Source organism: Sinohyriopsis cumingii, chromosome 13, assembly GCF_028554795.1.
Source record: "Sinohyriopsis cumingii isolate HCF-2022 chromosome 13, ASM2855479v2, whole genome shotgun sequence".
In the NCBI taxonomy this organism is placed as follows: Eukaryota; Metazoa; Mollusca; class Bivalvia; order Unionida; family Unionidae; genus Sinohyriopsis; species Sinohyriopsis cumingii.
In genome coordinates, this window is record NC_142973.1 from 2,852,085 (window position 1) to 2,879,198 (window position 27,114).

General features: G+C 35.6%; 1 protein-coding gene across 5 annotated transcripts in view; it reads left to right on the forward strand.

The window, feature by feature from the left end:
* The window catches only part of LOC149784853 (uncharacterized), a 404,070-nt gene that overhangs the window by 83,205 nt on the left and 293,751 nt on the right, over positions 1–27,114 (forward strand). For all 5 annotated transcript variants that reach the window (XM_089978427.1, XM_089978423.1, XM_089978426.1 and 2 more), the window contains exon 12: positions 6,628–6,821. In XM_089978427.1, coding sequence (XP_089834553.1) covers positions 6,628–6,821 — 194 coding nt within the window. The remainder of the gene's footprint in view (positions 1–6,627; positions 6,822–27,114) is intronic.

Genomic DNA, 27,114 nt, shown 5'->3' on the forward strand with positions numbered 1-27,114 from the left:
CAGTAGATCTTGCCCTGATGACACATCATTATTTTCAGCAGAAATGAGTGCAGTAGATCTTGCCCTGATGGTGTATCATTATTTTCATCAGAAATGAGTGCAATAGATCTTGCCCTGATGGTGCATCATTATTTTCATCAGAAATGAGTGCAATAGATCTTGCCCTGATGGTGCATCATTATTTTCATCAGAAATGAGTGCAATAGATCTTGCCCGGATGACGCATCATTATTTTCATCAGAAATGAGTGCAGTAGATCTTGCCCTGATGTTGCATCATTATTTTCATCAGAAATGAGTGCAGTAGATCTTGCCCTGATGGTGCATCATTATTTTCAGCAGAAATGAGTGCAGTAGATCTTGTCCTGATGGTGCATCATTATTTTCAGCAGAAATGAGTGCAGTAGATCTTGCCCTGATGGTGCATCATTATTTTCATCAGAAATGAGTGCAATAGATGTTGCCCTGATGACGCATCATTATCTTCATCAGAAATGAGTGCAATAGATCTTGTCCTGATGGTGCATCATTATTTACAGCAGAAATGAGTGCAATAGATGTTGCCCTGATGACGCATCATTATTTTCATCAGAAATGAGTGCAATAGATCTTGCCCTGATGATGCATCATTATTTACAGCAGAAGTGAGTGCAATAGATCTTGCCCTGTAAAACATAAAAACCAAAAATATTTTAAATGCAGTCATCTTCTCCAATACACTATCAGTACTTCAGTCACTCGATAATAGGAGTTTGGAAAACCTGTTATTGACTAACAAGGTCATTAAAAATTGATGGCAATGTACCTCTCACAATATAATATACTGCTAGTTAGTCTGGTCATGTTTTTATTAGAGGTAATAAAACTGATTTTAAAAGGCCATGCACTGACTTTAGACCTTGCATCAAAGGGTCTTAGTAAGTAGCAGATATCTTAGAATGATGCTTTTAGTAAAAATTGGTCAGACCCTACTTAGACAAATGTCCTCCCTCCTACGGAACCACCCATAAGGAGGAAGTAATCATGGCATGAGTTAGAATTGGTCATGCTTACATAATCCACTCTATCCATCCATAAGGAGGAAGTAATCATTACATGAGTTAGAATTGGTCATGCTTACATAATCCACTCTTACATATTAAAAGGCAAAGATCCACCAGAGTTCATTTCTTACAACAAACTCTTTATATGAAGCACATTATGGTAGATTATTATGATCTCCAACAATGATCAGCACATGAAGGAGCATTTTGATCATGAACCACTTTTCATGCATAAATCATATAACGTATATAGCTATAGAGTCATTCAGTCAATTCAATAAATCAAAGTATTCATACATACAAAGTTGCCAAGTTGCTACATCTAAGGTCTGTGATGCCAAGAGGAGAATCTTTAATGATTGATGTCAATCCTGCTGCCTCTTTATGAGCACAGTGGCTGATACTATTCTTCTTTTCCTTTTTGAAGAGCTCATTTTCAGCTTTCTAGGGCTCCATAGCAGCTCTCTACAACACAATCAATTTTTCAAAAGGCATGACCTTTCTTGCAGGTTCTCACTTAGCAGACCTGATAAGGTATTTCGAGCTGTAAAAACTGATGACTCGCTCATTAATGCCTAGAGGGAATTTTTCTTTTATCTTGTGGTCTATAACTAAAGCCCCCTATGAACCTTTAGGTGATGGTTTCAAGTACCTTACCCTCAAGACTGTTTTCTTGCTTTTGTTAGTGTTCACAAGATGAAGGAGTGAGCTTCATGCCCTATCCTTTGAGCAAGGCTATATTAAGTTCAGTGGAAATTATGAGTTGGTTTCTCTCCTTTGCCAACCAGGTTTTTAAGATAACCCATCTTCCATCAGTTGCTCCACTTCCAACTGATATCCTTTGTGTCGCAGAATAGAAACCGAGTGGGATTTTGGACTAAATGAATAAGACAAACACAATGTGTGAAAGATGGAAATTTATGAAATGAATTAATAAAGAAAAATATATGATGAAAAAATACAATGATTCTCTCATGCTCTCAACATATGATTGACCCAAATCACTCTACACAACATTCACACATCGAAAATAAACCAAAAATATGAAATCAATATGAAGTACAGATCCAAGAAACCTCATGGACTGCAGATACACTTCAAACAGTATTCTACACTACAAGAGAGATTCATGCAATCTCAAATATGAACTCTGATTAAGATTCAAAATAATCTTATGAACACAAGATTCAAAATAATCTTATGAACACAACTAAGATTCAAAATAATCTTATGAACACAACTAAGATTCAAAATAATCTTATGAACACAACTAAGATTCAAAATAATGTTATGAACACAACTAAGATTCAAAATAATCTTACGAACACAACTACGATTCAAAATAATCCTATGAACACAACTAAGATTCAAAATAATCTTATGAACACAACTACGATTCAAAATAATCTTATGAACACAACTAAGATTCAAAGTAATCTTATGATTACAACTAAGATTCAAAGTAATCTTATGAACACAGCTAAGGTTCAAAATAATCTTATGAACATAAAAATGCAATTGGAACAATAATTGAACCAAACGTATGCTTCTAGACCCCTTGTACAGTCGCACGATTCCTTGGGTTGGCCCACACTCTTATTGGCTGCTTGCACCCTTTATGGATCCACCACATGTACAGTCATACGTATACACATGTACAGACAGCATACAGCACCCTTTTGAATTTGCTACATCTACGCCCGTGGCACAGACATATGTACATGCATACATATGTATTGACAGCACGCAGCCTTAAATACTCTGGAAACTCCAGACATCTCTAAACAACTTTAGACAGCTTCAGACAGCTCTATTCAGCTCTAGTCATATTCACTGTGACAGTCACAATCACAATGACAGTCATAATCACAGCGACAGTCACAATCAGCTACAATAAAACCAAATTGGTCATAATAATAGTTTCTTTAAGATCTCTAGATATATGCTAATACATTGACCTCTAATTGTGACTTCTAATTCAAAGTTCAGATCTGCGTTGTAATAAATGCATTATTATGTGATAAACATTACAAACCGAATAAGCTTTGCATATAAAGTGAAATGTAAATTTAACACTTACCCCTATGGCTGGAGAACAATGGAGAGCGTACACTCCTTGACGTGATCCAAAACGACCAGTGTCGGTTTAGAAATCGATCTTACTTAAATCCATAGGAGAGTGAGCTAAAGTCAGGGTAAAATACCTGTGCATATCATGTTATTAATGTCCCTTCGTCGCAAGTAATTTCCGGCGAGGTACATGTTAATACAGTCACTTACCTGGAAAAACACTTATTCACCCTAGATAACGTTGTACGCATCTACAACGAGAAATAGTCAAATAGTTCTAAGGCAAAACCAAGTTATTTTTTGCCTAATTCTGTGACACTTTGCTCAGTCATATCTTTATGCAGGGGATGATCAAGATAAACTTTTAGGTCCAATTAGGGCTTTAGGCTTTTACCTGGCAGCTTCTAAAGGGAGAATAAAGGGTCTGGAAACATATTGTCCTCCACCTTAAATGCTAAGCTGGTATTTCAGCTTCCACCATTTGATGGTGGATTGCATTAACTCTCCAGAGAGCGTGTTGGTCCCTTACTGAGAGGGACCTTTCATTAATGAAAGTTAAAGCCCATGATATTCAAGTCATTGCTTTTCCAACTTGTTTGTCACATTTATACTACATTCTCCTTTTACCTTCAGTTGTTGGTTCACCAAAGCAAAAATACATGTTTTCTTAGGGTCAGCTTGCAATAGCTTAAAAGGGGCACTAGTCTTTCTACTGTGAGGGTGAGTATTCCTAGTGTTCAATTTTCTTTTGCCAGTTGTGGGATCATCAGCCTCCCACCAGATTGACAGTGTCAGCTATGCAATAGCAACAGGATATGTATTACTGATATTAATATGTAGTTGGGAAGGGAGTCAGGCTAATTTTAATAATGTAATACATAACCTGTTGCTATTGCCAGATTTCTTCCTCCAGCCCTGCACTAATGTCACACAAGTTTAGGCTGCATCCTGAAGCAGAGTGAAGAACTGTGTGCATGGGCAAGATATGTGCAGGTTGGACTAGGGGCATTCTGGTATTCCAGAACTTCCATTCGCCCTTTGGGAGGTGATTTTCTCATTATACAGTTTGGGTACTTCCATCCAGAAAAGAGCCAGCTATGAAATATCAACAGAAATATATTTTATGGCAGAGCAATACAAGGAGGTTATTTAGTGCCAAGGCAATTAAAGTGCCTTGCTTGCCCAGGACACATACTTAGTGCCAAGGCAATTAAAGTACCTTGCTTGCCCAGGACACATACTTAGTGCCAAGGCAATTAAAGTGCCTTGCTTGCCCAAGACACATATTTAGTGCCAAGGCAATTAAAGTGCCTTGCTTGCCCAGGACACATATTTAGTGCCAAGGCAACTAAAGTGCCTTGCTTGCCCAGGACACATATTTAGTGCCAAGGCAATTAAAGTGCCTTGCTTGCCCAGGACACATATTTAGTGCCAAGGCAACTAAAGTGCCTTGCTTGCCCAGGACACATATTTAGTGCCAAGGCAATTAAAGTGCCTTGCTTGCCCAGGACACATCACAGTTGCTGACCTAGGCTGATTCAATGGTAGGATTCTAACCTGCAGCCTTTTGTCACAAGTTTTATATGCAAACCACCAAGCCTTAATGGCACATGTCTCCTTTTGACACTGCTTACAACATGCAGGAGGGCACATTGGACCAATTCTCTATCTCCAAGCCTACACAGGGTAGGTAATGTTGGGACCATGCAAGAAGAATGATCATGCGCTGTTGTCTGTGTGTACTTAGGAAAGACTCTAAAGCCTCAGGTTGCAGGTAATTCTTGTATAATCTCTATAAAATACATGTATGTTAAGCAATGCAACTCTTTATTAGAACTTGAAAAATCTGAATAAAATCTAGTTTATATTTTGTAAACATTCTCTCTTTTCATTCATATTGTAAACATTGTAAAAACTTACTGGGTTATTATTATTGTTATTAAGTTAAGAACTTTGGTCAGTCTGGTTCTTAAATAGAAACCTTTGAAATCATCTTTCTACTTCTGGAGAAAAAAACAAAGCTTACTTTTGGTTATGGCAGTCTTGGCTCTGCTGGTCAAAGAATAGTAAAGCTTTTGCAGTGGTTCTGCTTTATGTGTCTGGCATTGTTTAAGTTATTTGTTATTTCTACTCCTCCTATATTACCTTGAGGAAAGTCATCAAACAGACATAATTTTATCCTGAAATCTAGTTGGTCCTAAATAAAATGGCGTCTCTTGGACATTCAGTATTACTGGCACTGCAGCCTCTGGAAATTATACAGATGTGGGGTTTTTCAATGCAATACTTCTTATGACATGTAAATAAAATTAGTACTGATATAATAAGATAAGCATGGTAACCATACTGCCATCTCAAAAGTATTGTTATCACTATTGAAGAAAAATGTCTCAGATCTCACCTCTAACATGGCAACGTTACTGCCATCTCAAAAGTATTGTTAGCACTATTGAAGAAAAATGTCTCAGATCTCACCTCTAACATGGCAACCATACTGCCATCTCAAGATTATTGTTAGCACTATTGAAGAAAAATGTCTCAGATCTCACCTCTAACATGGCAACCATACTGGCCATCTCACAAGTATTGTTAGCACTAATGAAGAAAAATGTCTCAGATCTCACCTCTAACATGGCAACCATACTGGCCATCTCAAAAGTATTGTTAGCACTATTGAAGAAAGATCTCATCTCTAACATGGCAACCATACTGGCTGCCTCAAATATATCATTATCACTACTAGTGTGAATAAGTTGGAAAATCAGAACTGCTTAAACTTGGTTTCAGGTCAAGGGACACTGCTTGCCTTGTTGTATCTCATTGAGCTTATGGACATTGTAACTTGTAAATGTATAAATTATTTTTGACCAATCATGTTTTGTTTTTCAATAACCGAGATGGTAGTCACCACACTGACATTGATTTCAAGGATAGAGGTCCTGATTTGGAATTTTATCTGTGATGGCATGTGAGCATAGTAACAACGTATTCTTTGCGTGTGTGAATATGTAGAATAATGCAGTAACTTGGTTCTTTTTTTTTCAAATATTAATTATGGATTGAGCCAAGTTAAGCTTGTGGGTATATCCTGACAGTATCTGAGAATGATCCTCCAGACTTGATGTCAGGTTCTGAGTTTAAAAAATATGACAGATGACTTTTGCATTACATTTATCTCATAAAGATCTTAATTCAGTGTTTTGTTACCACATTTAGAACATTGGAGTCTCTCCAGATTTCAGTACTCAGATTACAAAGAAGAAAAGGAGAGAAGAAAGGGACTTATTGTGGATTCTGATAAATTCCTTTTGGCCAGCGAAGTGTCAGTCACTTAGAGGGACTCTTGTCTATACTTCTGCCCCAGCACTAGAATGGCAGTAATTTTATAAACTTAACTAAGATAGGTAATCATATTTCAGAATCATCATTTTTTTTATTGTCAGACTGATCCAACTGATTTAGTCAGTGAATATATTGATGCACATTGCTTGGATATTTTCATTAAAATATTTCAGAATCTGCCGGTACAGACATCAACAAAGCTGCCGAAAAACCAGATAGCTTACCCCTGAATTTAGCCAGAAGATCAATGAAAATGCAAAATATCCCTGTTACGCCAACTGGATATCATCAACCACCCACCCCAGACTTCCCACCACCATCACCTACCACAGCTATGCAGGGAATTCAACAGAAAATTCAGCAGATGGTAAGAGTACAGGATTGTTTATTCTGTTCCTGACCCTTCCAAAGAGTGAATCTCCTTAATGAATCAAATGAATAACAATACAGTGAATCTCCATAATGAATGTAATGAATAACAATACAGTGAATCTCCATAATGAATGTAATGAATAACAACACAGTGAATCTCCATAATGAATGTAATGAATAACAATACAGTGAATCTCCATAATGAATGTAATGAATAACAATACAGTGAATCCCCATAATGAATGTAATGAATAACAATACAGTGAATCTCCATAATGAATGTAATGAATAACAATACAGTGAATCTCCATAATGAATGTAATGAATAACAACACAGTGAATCTCCATAATGAATGTAATGAATAACAATACAGTGAATCTCCATAATGAATGTAATGAATAACAATACAGTGAATCTCCATAATGAATGTAATGAATAAATACAGTTAATCTCCATAATGAATGTAATGAATAACAATACAGTGGATCTCCATAATGAATGTACTGAATAACAGTACAAAGATAACTCCAATGTTTTGGTCAGAAGACATTGCTTGCATTTAAATTCAGATATAGGGTGGTGGTTTGAATGTTGGTTAAAACAATACTGCTGCTAATGTGAGCACAAATCAAGCACACACCAAGATCAGTCACTCACATGTCAAGATCATTCACTCACATGCCAAGATCAGTCACTCACATGCCAAGATCAGTCATTCACATGCCAAGATCAGTCACTCACATGCCAAGATCAGTCATTCACATGCCAAGATCAGTCACTCACATGCCAAGATCAGTCACTCACATGCCAAGATCAGTCACATGCCAAGATCAGTCACTCACATGTCAAGATCAGTCACTCACATGCCAAGATCAGTTACTCACACCAAGTGCCCAAAATTAAATGGAGCAAATGCAGCTATCAATGCCAAGCCAAGCCAAGCAGTTATTGAATCCTCTCTATAAGATCATTTACTTAACACCAAAGTACATCACCCCCTAAAACCTGCCTCATCAGAGGTTATGTATTCCAGGAATTTTAAGACATCATAATGGATTTTCACTTTGATTGAAGGTGTTTTGTTTTACATTCTCTATTAATTAAACCTTTCAGGTAAATGATGGTGTGTATTAAAGATGAAGATTATTCACAAATCATTTATCTTACTTTTTTTTGGTATTGTATAACATGTAATTTTTTAAGAAGACTTCAGCTGATGATCGGTTGAGGTGTTTAAAGTTATCAGCAGCACTAGGGACAAATATTTAACAGTGATAATACTTCTAGAACCTGCTGACTATGGTCCACTAGGTATTTTTTTTATGAAAACTCTTCAAAATACACAAACATTTAATAAACTTACATTAAATCAAAAGTTCAGTCAAAAAATATGGTGGTATAACTTTCTCACAGTGCATCACTTCTCATGACATCAGTACATTCTTACCGCTCTGGTGGCCTAATGGTTCGAGCATCCACCTCGGATGTGGGAGGTTGTGGGTTCAATCCCTGGCTGAGTCATACTGAAGACATATAAAAATGGTACTAAGAGCTGCTTCGCTTGGCGCTCTGCATTAAGAGGTTAGTGTTAGGACTGGTCGGTCTGGTGTCAGGATAATGTGACTGGGTGGGACATAATGCTATATGTCTGCGGCATGATGTCCCAGTGCTAGACATCACTATAAACTGCCACACTGCAGACATTGTAGCGATATGACTGAATATTTTTTAAAGCTATGTTAAAAATCCAAATCACACACACACTCAGTACATTCCAACAATGATAGTATTGACACCTTGGGTTAAGAGTGGTGAAATTCAAGCTATGCAGAAAACATCATTCCAGATGTAAGCTAAAAGCATCTCTTGTTCAGTGCAGTTAGCAAGCTGTGACAATCTCTGATGTGTACTGGGCCATCAGAGTGTAGAGATGATAGCTACACTGCAAGGCAGTAGATGTATACTGGGCCATCAGAGTGTAGAGATGATAGCTACACTGCAAGGCAATAGGATGTGTACTGGGCTGTCAGAGTGTAGAGATGATAGCTACACTGCAGGGCAATAGATGTGTACTGGGCCATCAGAGTGTAGAGATGATAGCTACACTGCAAGGCAGTAGGAAGTGTACTGGGCCGTCAGAGTGTAGAGATGATAGCTACACTGCAGGGCAATATGATTCAGCTTTTACTTTCTTTGCCTGTCTTGTACTCAAACAAACCCAAATGATTAGACGTGGCAGCAAACAATATTTGCAACTCATAAGGAAATAATCAGATTTAATTATCCACAGCTTAAAAAAAGCTGGACTTCTGTAATTCTGCAGTTTCTGGATTAATTGATTATTAATATGACATGTTTTTTTGTACCAGGAGACTTGATTGAAATGATGTTTACTTAGTGTTTTGTTGGTTTTGTTTAAAAATTACTGGAGTGCTGCAAGCAGTAGTTACAGTACTTTAATGTTGTTCCTTTGGATTGAAAAGCTGGATGAAATGATACATGCTTTCAGGAGGAAGTAAATTTAACAGGAGAGTTTGCTTTCTGTTGTTGTTGTTACGTCGTTTAATGCCATTTTTCAGCACAAAGTAGACTATACGTCAGTGGTCAGCATATCTGGTGGAGGAAGAACTCCAGATGACCCTAGGAAGAACTACCAACCCACAGGAACCTTCTGGCAAGCTTTTTCATATACCCACATTGGCATTTCCTGAAACTTGAACCAATGCAGACAGATGTGAGACTGTAGTGATCTATAATGGTGAGCACTTTAGACCACTCAGCCACTAGGGGCCCCTATTTGCTGCCAATAATTAGATGTATAAATGTTTACTTTTACCTATTCTGTAGGGGCCCTGAGTGGCCGAGTAGTCTAAAGCGCTCTCCGTTATGGATCACTCCATCTCACCTCTGTCTGCGCCGGTTCGAGTCTCAGAATCAGCCAATGTGGATATGTAAGAAAACTTGCCAGTAGCTTCTTGTGGGTTGGTGGTTCTTTCCAGGGGTTTCCCCTGGTTCTTCGTCCACCATTAATACTGGCCGCCATGTATAGCCTATCGTGTGCTGAAAAATGGCGTTAAACCCCACAACAGCAACAACAACAACAACAACAACCTATTCTGTATATAGATTATTTATCTAATTTTTTTTTACATTGAGTATTTATTCAGATGGATCATGAACAATTCAATTTTCTATGACAGAATTGCATAGAATAAAGTAAGTGCAGTTGTTTCGTACACATATATTTGTTTCATACAAGTATTTTGGAAAGCAGTTATGCTTGAATGAATGAAGGGTGTAAGTAGCAAAGAAAATCACATTTTTGTTGACCATTTTATTGTTCTTTTCTCTCTATCCTTACTGATCTCGCAGCACATGGATTTAGGAAGTGTGTGTAAGTGACATTAAATGGATACTATATACAATACATACAAGTGAAGTGGAACAATATAAAATTCTTTCAGTCCTTAAAAATGGTTTTTATTTTAATAAATCCAGGGGAGATTGGATGGAGAGTGGCTTTCTGCATCACTTTCATGTGGTTCATTTTTTGTTGAGTCTTTAATTCATGGTTGCGAATAATCACAGAATCCAAGAAATATTGGTAAACAATGAAAAATAGTAAAACCACACAGCTTTTTTTGTCTCCAAAAATATGGACCCATTTGTAATCAATGCCAGAATATACCAATGACCTCTTTTCACAATATACATGTACATGAATTGTTTTCTTTTCTTTTTGTTTTCTTATATCTGTACTCACACATACACTATATTTAATAGACATTGCAACTAGATCAAGAAAACATCAGTGAGTTACCTAATTAAAAATGATACATTTACTTATTAATTAACCTAATGTAATTTTTAGTCGTTTTCTCTGATGTGAAATCCAGACACTTGTCCTGTTAAATCACATTCAGTAATTTCTCAATTAACTGATCTGTTCTAGCAAGGCCAGACATTTTTCCCTGCTGACATTGACACAGGCTTTGCAGTGGTAAGAGACCGTGTAGGTCACGTTATTAGTATGAGCCTATAATCTGGTACTGGTATGACCATAGTGTATATTATAATTGATCAGCATAGAAGGTGGACAAATGCATGTTATATCCTTAATAATAATAATAATAATAATAATAATAATAATAATAATAATTAATAATAATAATGTTTACATTTGTTTTAAAATGTCTGTTTTCTTTTTCTTTTTTATGTCTTAAAGGTAGACACAATTGCCGGTATTAACAAGACATTGTGTGCACACATTCTAGATGTTTTTGGCTTTCAGTTCCATAGTATGTCAGCAGTCTGTATTTGAGACATGAGCAAATTTACATGGCTTATAACTATTGCATGGCTTAAAATTTATATCTTTAATTAAAACCCAACTTGTTGTGCAGACTTTGCAGAAACAATGTTAAAAAAATTAACGTACTGTCAGAAAATGACTTTGTTTAGGTTAAATTTTATTATCAGCAACTTGCCAGAAAAATTTAATAGAATACGACCCAGAGTCAATGTCCAAAATGACACATCTGCAAAAACAGTGTTGTTTTAGGTAGATGAAGATATATGAAACTGTTTATTTCACATCAAGCTGTACTGATTAGTTTCCGAATTGTTTTGACAAATTTTAGTGATTAAAACTTCAAAATTGCTGGACACATTTTTAGAGGAACAGATTAAATAAAAAAATAAAAAAATAATGTCACTGACTGAAAGGACACTAGTGGTCTAGTTGATTTGTGATACCAAATGATAGGCTCTACGTCTGATGTACATGTACTTGCTTTTGTTGCTGTCAAACCAGCAGCTTTCAGGATAATCAAATTAATCCATTTCACTTATAATACCTTCTTGTCCCTGCTTTTGCTTTTTGTGAAATTAGCTTGTTAATCAGGTATATGTATGTACAATTTCAGGTACACACTAGAAGGCAGTTCAGGCAAATTAGTTTATGGTCAGGTTAACTTGAAACTCTAGTTAACTCCCTTGGCTGTAAAGCCAGGTGTGCTTATGACATGGCCCAGTGCACACCATGTGTCATCTATCAACAAGTGCTTGTTACGAGTCTGAAGGCCATATTTCTGATATTATTTTGATAAAATTGTAATGTTGAATTGTATCATACAGATCTTGTACGAGTTCAGTAATGAATGAGATTTATACACATTAATGATGTGACCTTGCCACAGCTTGACTAGTCCGTGACCTATCTGGAAGCCATGTTTTTCATCCAGTTTTAATCATAGTTAGAATATGGGCTTGTATCCAGATCTTGAATAAATTTAGCAATGAGGGAGATACACAGATAATAATGAGGTGATCTTGCATCTGCTTGCCCTATCTTTTTACCAACATAGAAGCCATATTTTTTATCTGATTTTGATCAGACTTGGAAGATAGGTTTGTATCATCAAGGTCTCTGATAATATTGCATGAAGATGGCCAGGCTTGTTACCACTTTGGAGGTGTTTTTCTTATTAGATTTTGATTAAACTTGTAATGTAGGCTTATAGGAGCAAGATCTCTTATTACTTTGATAATGAACAAGAACATTGCATATTAATGAGATCATTTTGCAGATGACTGGCTGAGCTTGTTAACACTCTACAGACAGTATTTTCTGATGTAATTTTGATTAAGCTTGAAAAATACACTTGTCATCAAAGTTTTGTATTAGTATTAATGAGATTCACAGATACTAGTTGTTGATCTGACTGGATGAGCTTGTCACTACTTTAATGACTGTTTCTTATATGCCTTTTATCAAATTTCAAAACTTGGTTCATTTCATCGAGATGTCCAGTGGGTTCAATTCTTGACCCTATACTAGTTGGAAGTGAGACATAACAGTCACTTTTTAGCGGTGGCAGCAGTGTGAACAGCTTGTTCAGGTGTTAAATGTTTTCATTTTCATATATTTCTTAAACCCCTTCATAAATTATCATCATGCCTGACATCGATCAATACAAAGATTAAATAATTCATTATATAATACACTTATTTACCCCTTCATTCCTAGAAAAAGTTTTGTAGAATTGGAATGAATATGTGGGTGGAGATATGGTTTCTTAACACATTAACCCCTGGAGGCTTTTGTTGTTTCTGTCTGAAATTCAAGTAGGAAACACATTTTGAAAGCTATTTCTGTATAAATCCTAAAACAGCAATTTCCAGGTGATCTTCCAATAACATACGGCCTAGTTGTTTTAGAAACATCGTTTTTCTTTGGCTATTTGGCTTGCACATGAGCAGAAGGGTAAAAGTTGGAGTTCTTGTTTTTTGTTTGTTTGCTTAACAGATCCATTATTTTTGTATTGAGACCACTCTTTATTCCAAATGCCCATCTTATCCTACTTTTTGCAAAGGTTCATCTGTCTGTGTGCAGTTCATACAGGTCTGCCTTAGATCTGAGACCAAAAAGTCTAAAATCCGGACACAAAATCAGATTCCATCCATGGGCGAATTTTGGGTAGAAAAAAAATCAGGTCCAAAAGATTAGGTTTTTCCCTCTGTATTTTATAATGCAACTAGAAATTCCAGATTTTTTTGGTATCATTGTAGAGCTACATCTGTCTACCTTTCAACAATACCATCCACTTTAGTGTATTTTACATGACCTTGACACTACAGAGCTCGGCAGTAGGCTACTACCTCCTGCCACTTAAACTCGTCACCAGGGGTTAATGTGTTAAGCATGAAGAGGTAAATTAATCTTTTCTGCCAGTTTTTCCCTACTTTTTTAAATAGAATAGTGATATGTTATCCATATAAATAGAATAGCCCTATGTTATCCATACAAATGGAATAGCCTGAAGTTATATATACTTTTATACAACAGGGTGCCGGAAAGTCTGAATTGTGGATTAATCGTTATAAAGTTAGGACAGTTCATTCATTAACATGGTAGCTTGCCTCATCAATCTTGAGGTCAAGGTCACAATCATTGTTTGGTATGATTGGAAGTGATGTAAATGTTTGAATGAAGAGACATTCATGCTTCTCTTCATGTATTTTAATTGTAATTTACATTGGTGTCAAGAATGCATGATTTCATTTTGTATGTGTAAGTGAACAATTCTACTGCTGAAGCAGCAGCTGCCCATTTTCTTCCACCTCTGTTGTTATGTTTACCAAATTTCAAAGTGAGAAATTGATCCATTCATAAATTTAGTCAAACTGCAAACAAGAAATATCCAGATCTGCCGTAGCATAAGGCACCTGCAGATGAGGGTCTTTTTTTTGTTGTTTTTGTACTGATTATTCCTAATATACTACACAGACCCAGATCTGCCGGCACATTATGTGATGGCAGATCTGGGTCTCTGCAGTTTTTTGCAGTTGGTCTTATCTCATAAATGAGTATGTATGATAGTTATGGGATTGAATATCCCAAGTTTTAGGGATTTTTATGTCTTCCAGTGATGGAGGTTACTGTTACTCTAAAACAGGTAATCATAAAAAGATCACCTTTGTCATTCCAGTTTGTTACTAAAGCTTGATCATTGCTCTGTCGAAAGAATGGTTTAGTGCTACCTTGATCACACTTGTTAAATAGCATTATATCATCAAGGTGCTGGATGAGTTTGATTATGAGGCAGATCTATGCATGTTTGTGAGATAATCTTGTTTCTGATTGGCTAAGTTTATTACCACACTGGAGACCTAATTTCAATCAGATTTTATTCCACCCTGGTCGGTAAACTTATATTATCATAGTTATGGATGAATCTGTAATAAGTAATATCTACCCATACTAATGATATACTTCTGCATTCTGAGCTTGTTACTTCTCTAATTCATCCATATTAAGTTAGACTTGCTATATAGATATCAAGATCTTGGGTGACTCTGATTATGAGCAAGAGACTATGCAAATTAATTATGCCATTATGTTTGGAAAGCTTTTACTCTATCAGACTGTAATTAATCAGTCAAAATTACATTCCTAGAATACTACATGAGCCATTATTGAAATTGTCAGCTATTAAATTTCATGAAACAATTGAGCAATATCAGGCCCAATTGGGCCTCTTGTTTTGTTAGGATAGCTGCAACTGGCAATAAAGTAAACAAGCAAGTGAACGGTCATGCAGCTGATAATGATTATTATTTACTGGGTTCTTTTAGTAGAGATTGCTGTTTGAAAAAGTTTAGCAGAGTAGAAACACTTTGAGTTAAGACCCTGCCAGTTCATTTGTAAATCGTAACAGGGATCTGAACTAGTGTTTAACTCCATTACAGATCACTGCCATCTCACCTCTCCCTGCGTGATTTCGAGTCTCGGATTCGGCTAATGTGGGTATGTGAGAAAGCTTGCCAGTAGCTTCTCGTGGGTCGGGGTTCTTTCCGGGGTTTTCCCGGGTTCTTCCTCCACCATTAATACTGGCCGCCATGTATGGCCTATCATGTGCTGAAAAATGGTGTTAAACCCTACAACAACAACAAAAACAACAACTAGTGTTTAACTGATATCCTTTGTTGTCTTATTTATGCTCTAAATATGCAAAGAAATGAAGATGACTTTACCTTGCCTTTAATTGATATCTTACTATCATCCACTACACTCCCACCCCTTCCCCACCCTCCATTTTCCTTCCTCATATGCTTTGATATTTTGAACAAAAGATCAAATCTGATTTGGTTATTCAGATTAACACAAGATCAAGTCTGATTTTGTTATTCATTAATGCAAGATCGAGTCAGATTGTGTTATTCAGATTAACACAACACCAAGTCTGATTTTGTTATTCCAATTAACACAAGATCAAGTCTGATTTTTTTATTCAGATTAACACAAGATCAAGTCTCATATGCCTTGATATTTTTGAACAAAAGATCAAATATGATTTTGTTATTCAGATTAACACAAGATCAAAATATGAAAAATAACAATCTTAGTCAATATTAAACAGCAGGTGTATTACATAACACTGTTACAGTGTAGTAAGTGTATTACATAACACTGTTACAGTGTAGTAAGTGTATTACATAACACTGTTTCAGTGTAGTAAGTGTATTACATAACACTGTTTCAGTGTAGTAAGTGTATTACATAACACTGTTGCAGTGTAGTAAGTGTATTACACATCACTGTTTCAGTGTAGTAAGTGTATTACATAACACTGTTGCAGTGTAGTAAGTGTATTACACATCACTGTTTCAGTGTAGTAAGTGTATTACATAACACTGTTGTAGTGTAGTAAGTGTATTACATAACACTGTTACAGTGTAGTAAGTGTATTACATAACACTGTTTCAGTGTAGTAAGTGTATTACATAACACTGTTACAGTGTAGTAAGTACTTCCATTCCTAGTCTGGATGTCACCAAAAGAACTTGAATCTTGACTTAAAATATAATCTCCCAATGAGATTGGTTGAAACATAAGTCAGACTAAAGCATGACCAATCAGATATATGTTTGAATCAAGGCTGACCAATCAAGTCTAGATTTAAACTGTAAGACGTTTGATGCGATTTGGGCATCTGGTGATAGTTCCATCTGTATTATCCCTATACTTCAGGGTGTGGTAACTCAGTATACTACCGGTTATGTTACCTGTTCTTGGTGTCCATTAAAATATTCTCAGGTGTCCATGCCAGACTGAACCAAAAATAAAACTGAAATGTGTATATTTAATACATATGGTTATATAGAAATGTTTCATGAACATTCAACTTTTAGAATAAATTGACTTTTCTTTGTTCAAGGTACATACTTCTGAAGCCTTTCTCTGCTATTTTACCAAATGGCCCCCCCCATATTTTTTTCTATCAAAAGTTTTTATGTGTTTTGAAAATTTTTGTTGTTTATTTATGCTGTATACATTGTGCAAATTCTCCAGTGTCATAGACACCAAATATGGACAGTTGATTATTTACCTATTATTACATTTTGATGTAATAATATGGGGGGTTTTACATATGAAATCGGAGAAAGTACCTGGTGTAATGAGGTTGTCTTTTTGAGAAAATGTTAACTTTGATTGCCTGCACCTTTAGCACCAGTGCCTATTGCTAAATAAAATTGGATCATTCTGACATTGTCATGTCAAAAATGTACTCAGGTGTAATATTGCAGATAATAAAGATCAATAAATCTATTTCCATGTTTCAGACAGGGTTAGAATGGACCTAAAAAAAAACCCTATAAAATAACTGAAATTTTGATCTTAGAAGCTTAAAAGAAAAGCCCAACAGAACCTGGTGTAAAACTAAATTTAAAAAAAGCCTAAACATTTTAAAACATTATGAATGGCACTATCCTGACCCCCGCAAGAATGCTTTTTTAGACAGTTTTTTATCAGGCTAGGTGTTTTTTTAAACTATATGTATTAATTTTTATTTTATTTAGAAACAAATCAAAGCATACTTGATCAAATTTGTAATGAATGTTATGCTCACCATGGAGATAATCTTGTGAACTACAGTAGTTTGTGTCTTGGATCGCAAAAAGTTTTTAAAGCCTTTAAAAAACTTAAAAACACTCCAATTTTAAAATTGAGTTTATCTTCTAACCCAATTCAGATAGGAATATGATTAGCCTGGGGTGTCCTTAAATTTTTATCGTCCAATTTATTTATCAGTCACACCTGTATTGACTTTTTCACCACAAATCATCCAAAATCAAATTCTGATGGTTTGCATTGCAAGTTTTTCAGACATTCTCTAGTTTTATAATTGCCTAGTTTCATTTTAATATTATTAAAAATGGAGTGAGTTTGCAGTTAAAAGGAAAAGTTATGATAGTCTTTCATTGAATCATGCACATTCAGAATCAGATGAACATTAATTTGTTTAATTTATTTTCAGCTGCAACTTTTGTGTGCTTAAACTGTTTATAATTGGTTTCTGACCATTATCATAATCTTTTCAGTGATTTTTCATGACATTTGACTGCCTTTCTTTTAGTTGTTTGACTGTTCTTGACATGTTCCAGAACTTTTTCAATAACTATTTGTGAGTTATTTTGATGAAATTTTTAAATTGACTGTTTTTGAATGATACTTCATTTTTTCTTCAAGTTATTCATGAACTGTTCAGTAAAAATCAATTTCAAAAATGCTTGATGCTCAGTTCAGGAATAGTTCACAAAGTTCATAACTTCATAATTTCAAGAACTCCCTTTTGCAGGGATAGCAATGCTATACCATGCTAACCATGCACCAGTTGGGATGGCTTGACCTGTCTGTCCATTTGTTGGGATGGCTTGACCTGTCTGTCCACTTGTTTAATCTTAAGATGAATTTTGGGTGATATCATGTGGCGATGCATTCTTTGCAGATTTATTGCTGTTTGTTAGTTTAATATTTTCAGTGCTGTATCGTAACTATTTTGCTCAACTGATTTGCAGGGATCAAAGGAGCATTTTATGAGATACCGATAACTAAAAGATTGATATATTTCACCAAATTAGTAACCCTTTTTACCATAATTTTTTTATTTGTGGTGAGGAAAATATGATTATGGTTACCATATACAGTATGTAAATAAACAGTATAAAATGATCAAAGTTATTGAAAAAAGTTTTCTTAGTCAATATATATTACAGTAGTACTGACATGTATTAATCAGATATGTGTAATGAGAGAGATAAACTTTGATTGATTTGTTTGTAAATCCTGGTAGAATACCTAAGTCAGTCTTGGCATTTTTAAATAACGTGTAGCTGTTGCAGGAGTTATGTGTGATTGGACACTGTCAAAGATCCAGATTTGTCGCATCCATTTGATCTACTGAGGATCCATTCATAATGAGCTCAGTGATCAACAAACCATTTCAGGATGTTTTATTTGATTGCAATTTCAAGGAATACTAGTACCACTCATCTTACAGAAATTATAAAAACTGCCAATTTATTTCTGCCTGCTGTTTTAGCAGAAACAGCATTGCATTATTTCATTTTCCCACACATATGTGGTACACAAATTGTTTTCACGCCATTCAACTCATTTGTGGAGTTCAGAATGCCATCACAGCAAACCATAGTTTGGTTAATAGTGATAATATTTTACCTGCCAATTCTGAACACTGTTAAGTTACCGTGTTTACAATTTTTCTTGCTAAGATAGAGACTGCTAGATGATTCATGAAGTGACACTATTGATATTTTATTATTGCGGGAAATGGGAATGGGCTTAATTATGGATACCACCCAGTTTGCCAGAACTTTTTTTTAGGTGGGTTGGGGTCATCATGCAAGAACTGCTGATAACTATTACGGCATGATGTGAGCAGTATCTACCAAACTCTGCCAGGATGGTGTCATTAAGATAATTTGTCTAATCTCAATCAGCTATTCTGACAAATTAACTTCAGTATACAGACTTGAACAGACTGCTCCTTGAGTGCATTCATGATTCTTGAGTGCATTTGTCTCCTTGGATAGATTTGTCTAAATCCATTTATGCATTATTGGAGCTTAGACTTGTGGGTGGGGGCATGAGAAGGCTGCAGGTATTTATCCTTAATTTTCTCATGAAATTCGTTGTCATGGTCCATTGTGAAAGCAACACAAAAAGTCTATGTGGATTTGTTTGTTTCTGTGCATTTCACTCCTTTGGTAAAAGCATTATCAAATTCAGGGAATGTTCACCTTTTGTGTTACCCACCTGATTTTTTGCCAGATAGTTTACTGGGTCTTCATTTATGCACCCCCATCCACCTTGACTGACAGTGTATTGCCTATATTATACCCCTGCATTCTCAGAATTCATTGAAGTTTCCACAGTTCTGTTAGTTGTGTCAATTCCATTAACTGTAGCATGGATTTCTCCTATTCATCATTTTTCAGTTTAACATAATGCATTTGCATGCACTGAAGGGAGAAGGGATTTATAATGAAACGATAATGTTGTCTTGGACACTACAGTAGCATGGTGAACATAAGCAGCACTAAAATAAAACTGATGTCACATAGAGAACAGGAATTACTTTTGCCTTTGAAAAAGTGATCATATCTACACATGTACTGAATCTGCACTATTGACCTCAACATTTCTTTGGGAGGAAAAAGATAAAATTGCAGAAGTGTACATGATAAGAAGGCAGTGTTACTTAGCACCCTAGGTATTTTTTGTTCTCTTTACTTCCTGTAAAGTGATCTGGGTACAGGATGTCAACCACATAGCTGCTTTAGGAAGCACACATTGTACAGAAGATTTCAAGTCTGGAGTATTTTGTTTATATGTTAAAAATTTCCTGTGCATAAGTTATTGGAACAATTTGTCAATCGGATTGCAGTGTACAGTAGTGCCTTGGGTCTCTGGAAGGAGTGTTATCCTTTTGTGTGTATTACAAAAAAAGGAAGCCTTGTATGTATTTCACTTTTTACTTATATTTCCATTTGCCTGTCTTTTCTTTCCTCTGTTTTTCTTTCTCATTATCTGTCATGATCGGTCCAGACTATACTTAGAGAAGTATCAAAAGTGTAATATTTGTACATTTATTGCTCATCTGCCCATCTGGTTAAGTAAGCTTCTTGCATGGTCCAGTGTCATTTGGGCATCATCCATTATGCACTATCCATCATGCATCATCCATCATGCATTATCCATCATCCATCATGCATCATCCATCATGCATCATCCATCATCCATCATCCATCATGCATCATCCATCATGCATTATCCATCATGCATTATCCATCATGCATCATCCATCATGCATCATCTATCATCCATCATGCATCATCCATCATCCATCATGCATCATGCATTATCCATCATGCATTATCCATCATGCATCATCCATCATGCATTATCCATCATCCATCATCCATCATGCATCATCCATCATGCATCATGCATTATCCATCATGCATCTTCCATCATGCATCATCCATCATGCATCATCCATCATCCATCATGCATTATCCATCATCCATCATGCATTATCCATCATGCATCATCCATCATGCATTATCCATCATGCATCATCCATCATGCATCATGCATTATCCATCAAGCATTATCCATCATGCATCATCCATCATGCATTATCCATCATCCATCATGCATTATCCATCATGCATTATCCATCATGCATCATCCATCATGCATCATGCATTATTCATCATGCATCATCCATCATGCATCATCCATCATCCGTCATGCATTATCCATCATCCATCATGCATTATCCATCATGCATCATCCATCATGCATCATGCATTATCCATCATCCATCATGCATCATCCATCATGCATTATCCATCATCCATTATGCATTATCCATCATGCATTATCCATCATGCATCATCCATCATGCATCATCCGTCATGCATCATCCATCATCCATCATGCATCATCCATCATGCATTATCCATCCATCAACAGTTGACATTTTCAGCTCAGACGCTCCTAAAAAATCACAAGGCCTTTTTCATCATGCTTGGTAGAAAGCATCCTAGCTTCAAATTTGCAGTGATATTAGTCTGCCCTCAGATCTGTTGCTAAAAACAGAAAAACGTTGAAATGACTCCTAAAGTAACCTCCTCATTAGAATCTAATTAGTTTAGCATGTAGTTTGTACAAATGATTCTGATTCTGATTGGTTTAGCATCTAGTTTGTACAAATGATTCTGATTCATCATCCTAAAGTAACCTCCTCATTAGAATCTGATTGGTTTAGCATCTAGTTTGTACAAATGATTCTGATTCTGATTGGTTTAGCATCTAGTTTGTACAAGTGATTCTGATTCTGATTGGTTTAGCATCTAGTTTGTACAAGTGATTCTGATTCTGATTGGTTTAGCATCTAGTTTGTACAAATGATTCTGATTCATCATCCTAAAGTAACCTCCTCATTAGAATCTGATTAGCATCAAGTTTGTACAAGTGATTCTGATTCTGATTAGTTTAGCATCTAGTTTGTACAAGTGATTCTGATTCGTCATCAGATATGGCCACCATTACCAAATGTAGAAAAACCTTCAAACAACTAATTGTAAACAAATTTGACAGAAAACATCCTTGCATGAAGGGTTTTAACACTATATAGCTGTCATTACTAAAGATGGAAAGACAATTAAATGACTACCTATCAATAACCACTCAGCAGCATTGGACACAATTTGCAGAAAACATCTTTGCCTGTTGGGTTTTAACAATATATGGCTGTCTTTACTGGTACTCAGCCAGAGGTTAGTGTTAGGACTGGTAAGCCTTGGGTATCAAGATAATGTGACTGGGTGGGACATCATGATAACGTCTTCGGAAAAATACCCCAATGCTAGACATCGCTATAAGCCCTGCTACACTGCAGACATCATAGCAGTATGACTCAAATATTGTTAAAGCTACATTAAAAAGCCAAATCACACACACACACACACACACAAAAGATAGAAAGAAAATTAAAATATTACTCAAAAACCACTAAACAGAATTTGACCAAAAATTTGACAGCATCCTGGTATGAAGGGCTTTCAAATTTGTGCAAATGAAGAAGATCAGACTTCAAATGTAGCCACTATTACTGCATGGAAAAAATCTTTAAATGACAACTTTCCAAAATCCACTCATATTTACAGATTATGACTAAATTTGACAGAAAGCTTCATGTCAGGCGCTTTCCCTTCAAATGATGTTCACCATTTCTAAAAATATAAAAAGCTTTAGATTTATTCGTTTCAAAATCTGTTCAACAGAATTCAACCAAATTTGACAGAAATCATCCTGGTATCGAGGAATTTCAAACTGGCACAAATTATGCTGATCTGCTGTATGGTAGGGTCATCATTTCTAAGAACAGAGACGTGTTATGTATATTTAATTTGCATTGTTGTTTGGTTTTTTGTTACGTCAAATTGTATTTTGTAGCTGACCTTGTCCAAAATCAAGTTCTTTTTCTTTTCTACCTGACCAGAATCATTGATTTAGTTTTATAAACCTGTTTATCTCAATCAGAGTCCATGAAATGCCACGTCCTCCAGATCACCACATTCTATGATATAAATATAATTTTAGTAACAGACCTGGTCTAATTATAGCTTGGATTGTTCTAGAAATGAACTTTTGTCCTCTTCATTTGTGTTTTCATTTTTATATATAATATAATCATGTTTAGCTTGAAATTATTAATTCATGCTTTAAGATCTTGAGACATAATCATTGTTGTTTTCAGTGTTTGATTTGGGCTGAAATTATTTAATTTCTCTCTGGAAATACAAAGCGCTCTAAAATACTCTTGGAAAGAGACAATCACTTGGAATAATAGTGAATTCAGACAAGGAAACCTTGGATTTTATTACTGTGATGCAACTTGGCACATTATTACAATTCAAGTCATTAGTACAAAAGTACATTAGAGACTACAGGCCACTACAGTCACATCGATGCCTTCAGCATAGTAAATTATTTGGAATACCACTAAAGTTTATTCCAGATTTTATTCATTAGGACTTGTGTTAGTAATTATAGGATTATTTGGGATTTGATTTGCAATACCATAAGTTTGTTTTACATTTTCACTTTGTATTCTAGGGAAATAAAATTATTTGTTGAATTTTACAAAACTTGTTGGTTTTTCGCTTTTTTCTATTACTTATCTTAAGACCCTAGAGTCCAATAGAAGGCTTTTCAATATTGGACAAGTGGTGCTGGTAGGTAGGTTGTCAAATATGGATGAAGATAAAAAATATAGAAAATCATTGAAACAGCAGTTGTTTTCCTGATGTATGCAACCAACAACATTTGAAGAAATTTCTAAAGAAAGCTCATTGCTGAGTCTGATTTCTCAGTATGAGCCTCTCATTGCTGAGTCTGATTTCTCATTTTAATTAAGTCTCATTACTGAGTCTGATCTCTCATTTAAGTTAGTCTCATTGCTGAGTCTGATTTCTCATTTAAGTAAGTCTCATTGTTGAGTCTGATTTCTCAGTTTAATTAAGTCTCATTGCTGAGTCTGATTTCTCAGTTTAATTAAGTCTCATTGCTGAGTCTGATTTCTCAGTTTAAGTAAGTCTCATTTCTGAGTCTGATTTATCAATTTAATTAAGTCTCCATGCTGAGTCTGATTTCTCAATTTAATTAAGTCTCATTTCTGAGTCTGATTTCTCAGTTTAATTAAGTCTCATTGTTGAGTCTGATTTCTCATTTAAGTAATTCTCATTGCTGAGTCTGATTTCTCATTTAAGTTAGTCTCATTGCTGAGTCTGATTTCTCAGTTTAATTAAGTCTCATTGCTGAGTCTGATTTCTCAGTTTACTTAAGTCTCTATTGCTGAGTGATTTCTCAGTTTAATTAAGTCTCATTGCTGAGTCTGATTTCTCAATTTAGTTAAATCTTATTGCTGAGTCTGATTTCTCAATTTAATTAAGTCTCATTTAATATAAAGATATGTTTCAGTTATAGTCAAGTTTGAAAATCAAAATTAGTTTTGATGAATGGATATGAATGCTGGTTTTGATCTTTTGAAAATTCATTTAAATTCACTTTGGAAGCTTTTACACACTTTTGTACAGTCTGAGATTATTACCAGTACTCTAATTTACCAGCACATTCAGATCAAAGCAGGTATAGTCACATGGGAAGATCATCTCATCATTCCATTTAACCCTTTATGAGTTGACAGTTTGGAGGGTGTTGTGTCTGGTATAAAGAATAACCTGTGTCCTTAAGGTTAGATATGCCATAATTAATGGTACTTGTTCATGTTTGGGGTCTGAAAGTTTTCAGAGCAAATGGCAGGATCCAAGATTGGCAATAATTTGTTTTCATGCAGATGGTAAAATATTGGGAGATTTTATCCTGTAGAGTCCTTGTAGATAGTTCAATGACAGTCAAAAATATGAATTAGATTTTTGAAAGTCTAAACATATTAATATTAGAGGAATTTACAGTTGTATGAATTATTCAGATTCCAGAGAGGATGTCAATTGTTGCATACCCATGCTGCAACAAAAGAACAGTAGTCAGTTTCTTTTACATCTGTTAGTGACAAATATAAATAAATCTCTGCAGTTATATTTTATCACCTAGCCTATTCAGTGTGTTCAGTGGGGTTTAATGCCATTTTCAGCACATGATAGGCTATACATGGCAGCTAGTATTAATGGTGGAGGAAGAACCCAGGAAAACACCATAAAGAACTCCGACCCACGAGAAGCTACTGGCAAGCTTCTGACATGGTTGATCTCACAATTATTGTTGAGAAGTATTACGCAAAATCAAAATGATAGATCGGGGCCCCGAATGGCCGAGTGGTCTAAAGCACTCTCCGTTACGGATCACTGCCATCTCACCTCTGCCTGCATGGGTTCGAGTCTCGGATTCAGCCAATGTGGGTATGTCAGAAGCTTGCCAGTAGCTTCTCAAGGGTCGGTTGTTCTTTCTGGGCATTTCCCGGGTTCTTCCTTCACCATTAATACTGGCCACCATGTATAGCCTATCGTGTGCTGAAAAATGGCGTTAAACCCTACAACAACAACAACAACAAAACCATTGATCGAAAAGATAAAAAGAAGTGGCACTCCACCTTCCCTCCCACCTTCGGTACCCTGCCCTCAGCTTATCCAAACTGTCCTTCAAGAGTCATTCCCTCTGAAAACAGAGATCACAATTTTACAAACATAAAACCTAATTTTACTTCCCAAAGATGAAATTCCAAATGTCATCAGCATCAAATCCTAGACTGATTTCAACATGTCATTTATAGTCATACATCTTGATTAAATGCACACAAAACATAGACTTCAGGGTGTCATTTATTGTCATCCATTTTTATGCATTGCACACAAAACATAGATTTCAAAGTGTCCGTTATAATTGTACATCTTGATGCATTGCACACAAAACATAGATGTCAGCATGTCATTGATAGTCATCCATCTTCATGTATTGTACGCAAAACGTAGACTTCAAAATGTCATTGATAGTCATCAGTATGTATTGCACACAAAACAGATTTCAAAGTGTCCATTATAATTGTACGTCTTGATGCATTGTACATTAAACAGACGTCAACATGTCATTGATAGTCATCCATCTTCATGTATTGTACACAAAATGTAGACTTCAAAATGTCATTGATAGTCATCAGTATGTATTGTACACAAAACATAGACTTCAAAATGTCATTTATAGTCATCAGTATTTTTGTACACAAAACATAGACTTCAAAATGTCATTTATAGTCATCAGTTTTGTTGTACACAAAACATAGACTTCAAAATGTCATTTATAGTAATTCATTTTGATGAAGCACACACATACCATAGACTTCAACATATCATTGATAGTCTTACATCTTCATGCACTCTACACATACCATAGACTTCAACATGTCATTGATAGTCTTACATCTTCATGCACTGTACACATACCATAGACTTCAACATGTCATTGATAGTCTTACATCTTCATGCACTGTACACATACCATAGACTTCAACATGTCATTGATAGTCTTCCATCTTCATGCACTCTACACATACCATAGACTTCAACATGTCATTGGTAGTCTTACATTTTCATGTACTCTACACGTACCATAGACTTCAACATGTCATTGATAGTCTTACATCTTCATGCACTCTACACATACCATAGACTTCAACATGTCATTGATAGTCTTACATCTTCATGCACTCTACACATACCATAGACTTCAACATGTCATTGATAGTCTTACATCTTCATGCACTCCACACATACCATAGACGTCAACATGTCATTGATAGTCTTCCATCTTCATGCACTCTACACATACCATAGACTTCAACATGTCATTGGTAGTCTTACATCTTCATGCACTCTACACATACCAATGACTTCAACATGTCATTGATAGTCTTACATCTTCATGCACTCTACACATACCATAGACTTCAACATGTCATTGATAGTCTTACATTTTCATGCACTGTACACATACCATAGACTTCAACATGTCATTGATAGTCTTACATCTTCATGCACTCTACACATACCATAGACTTCAACATGTCATTGATAGTCTTACATCTTCATGCACTGTACACATACCATAGACTTCAACATGTCATTGATAGTCTTCCATCTTCATGCACTCTACACATACCATAGACTTCAACATGTCATTGATAGTCTTCCATCTTCATGCACTCTACACATACCATAGACTTCAACATGTCATTGGTAGTCTTACATCTTCATGCACTCTACACATACCAATGACTTCAACATGTCGTTGATAGTCTTACATCTTCATGCACTCTACACATACCATAGACTTCAACATGTCATTGATAGTCTTACATTTTCATGCACTGTACACATACCATAGACTTCAACATGTCAT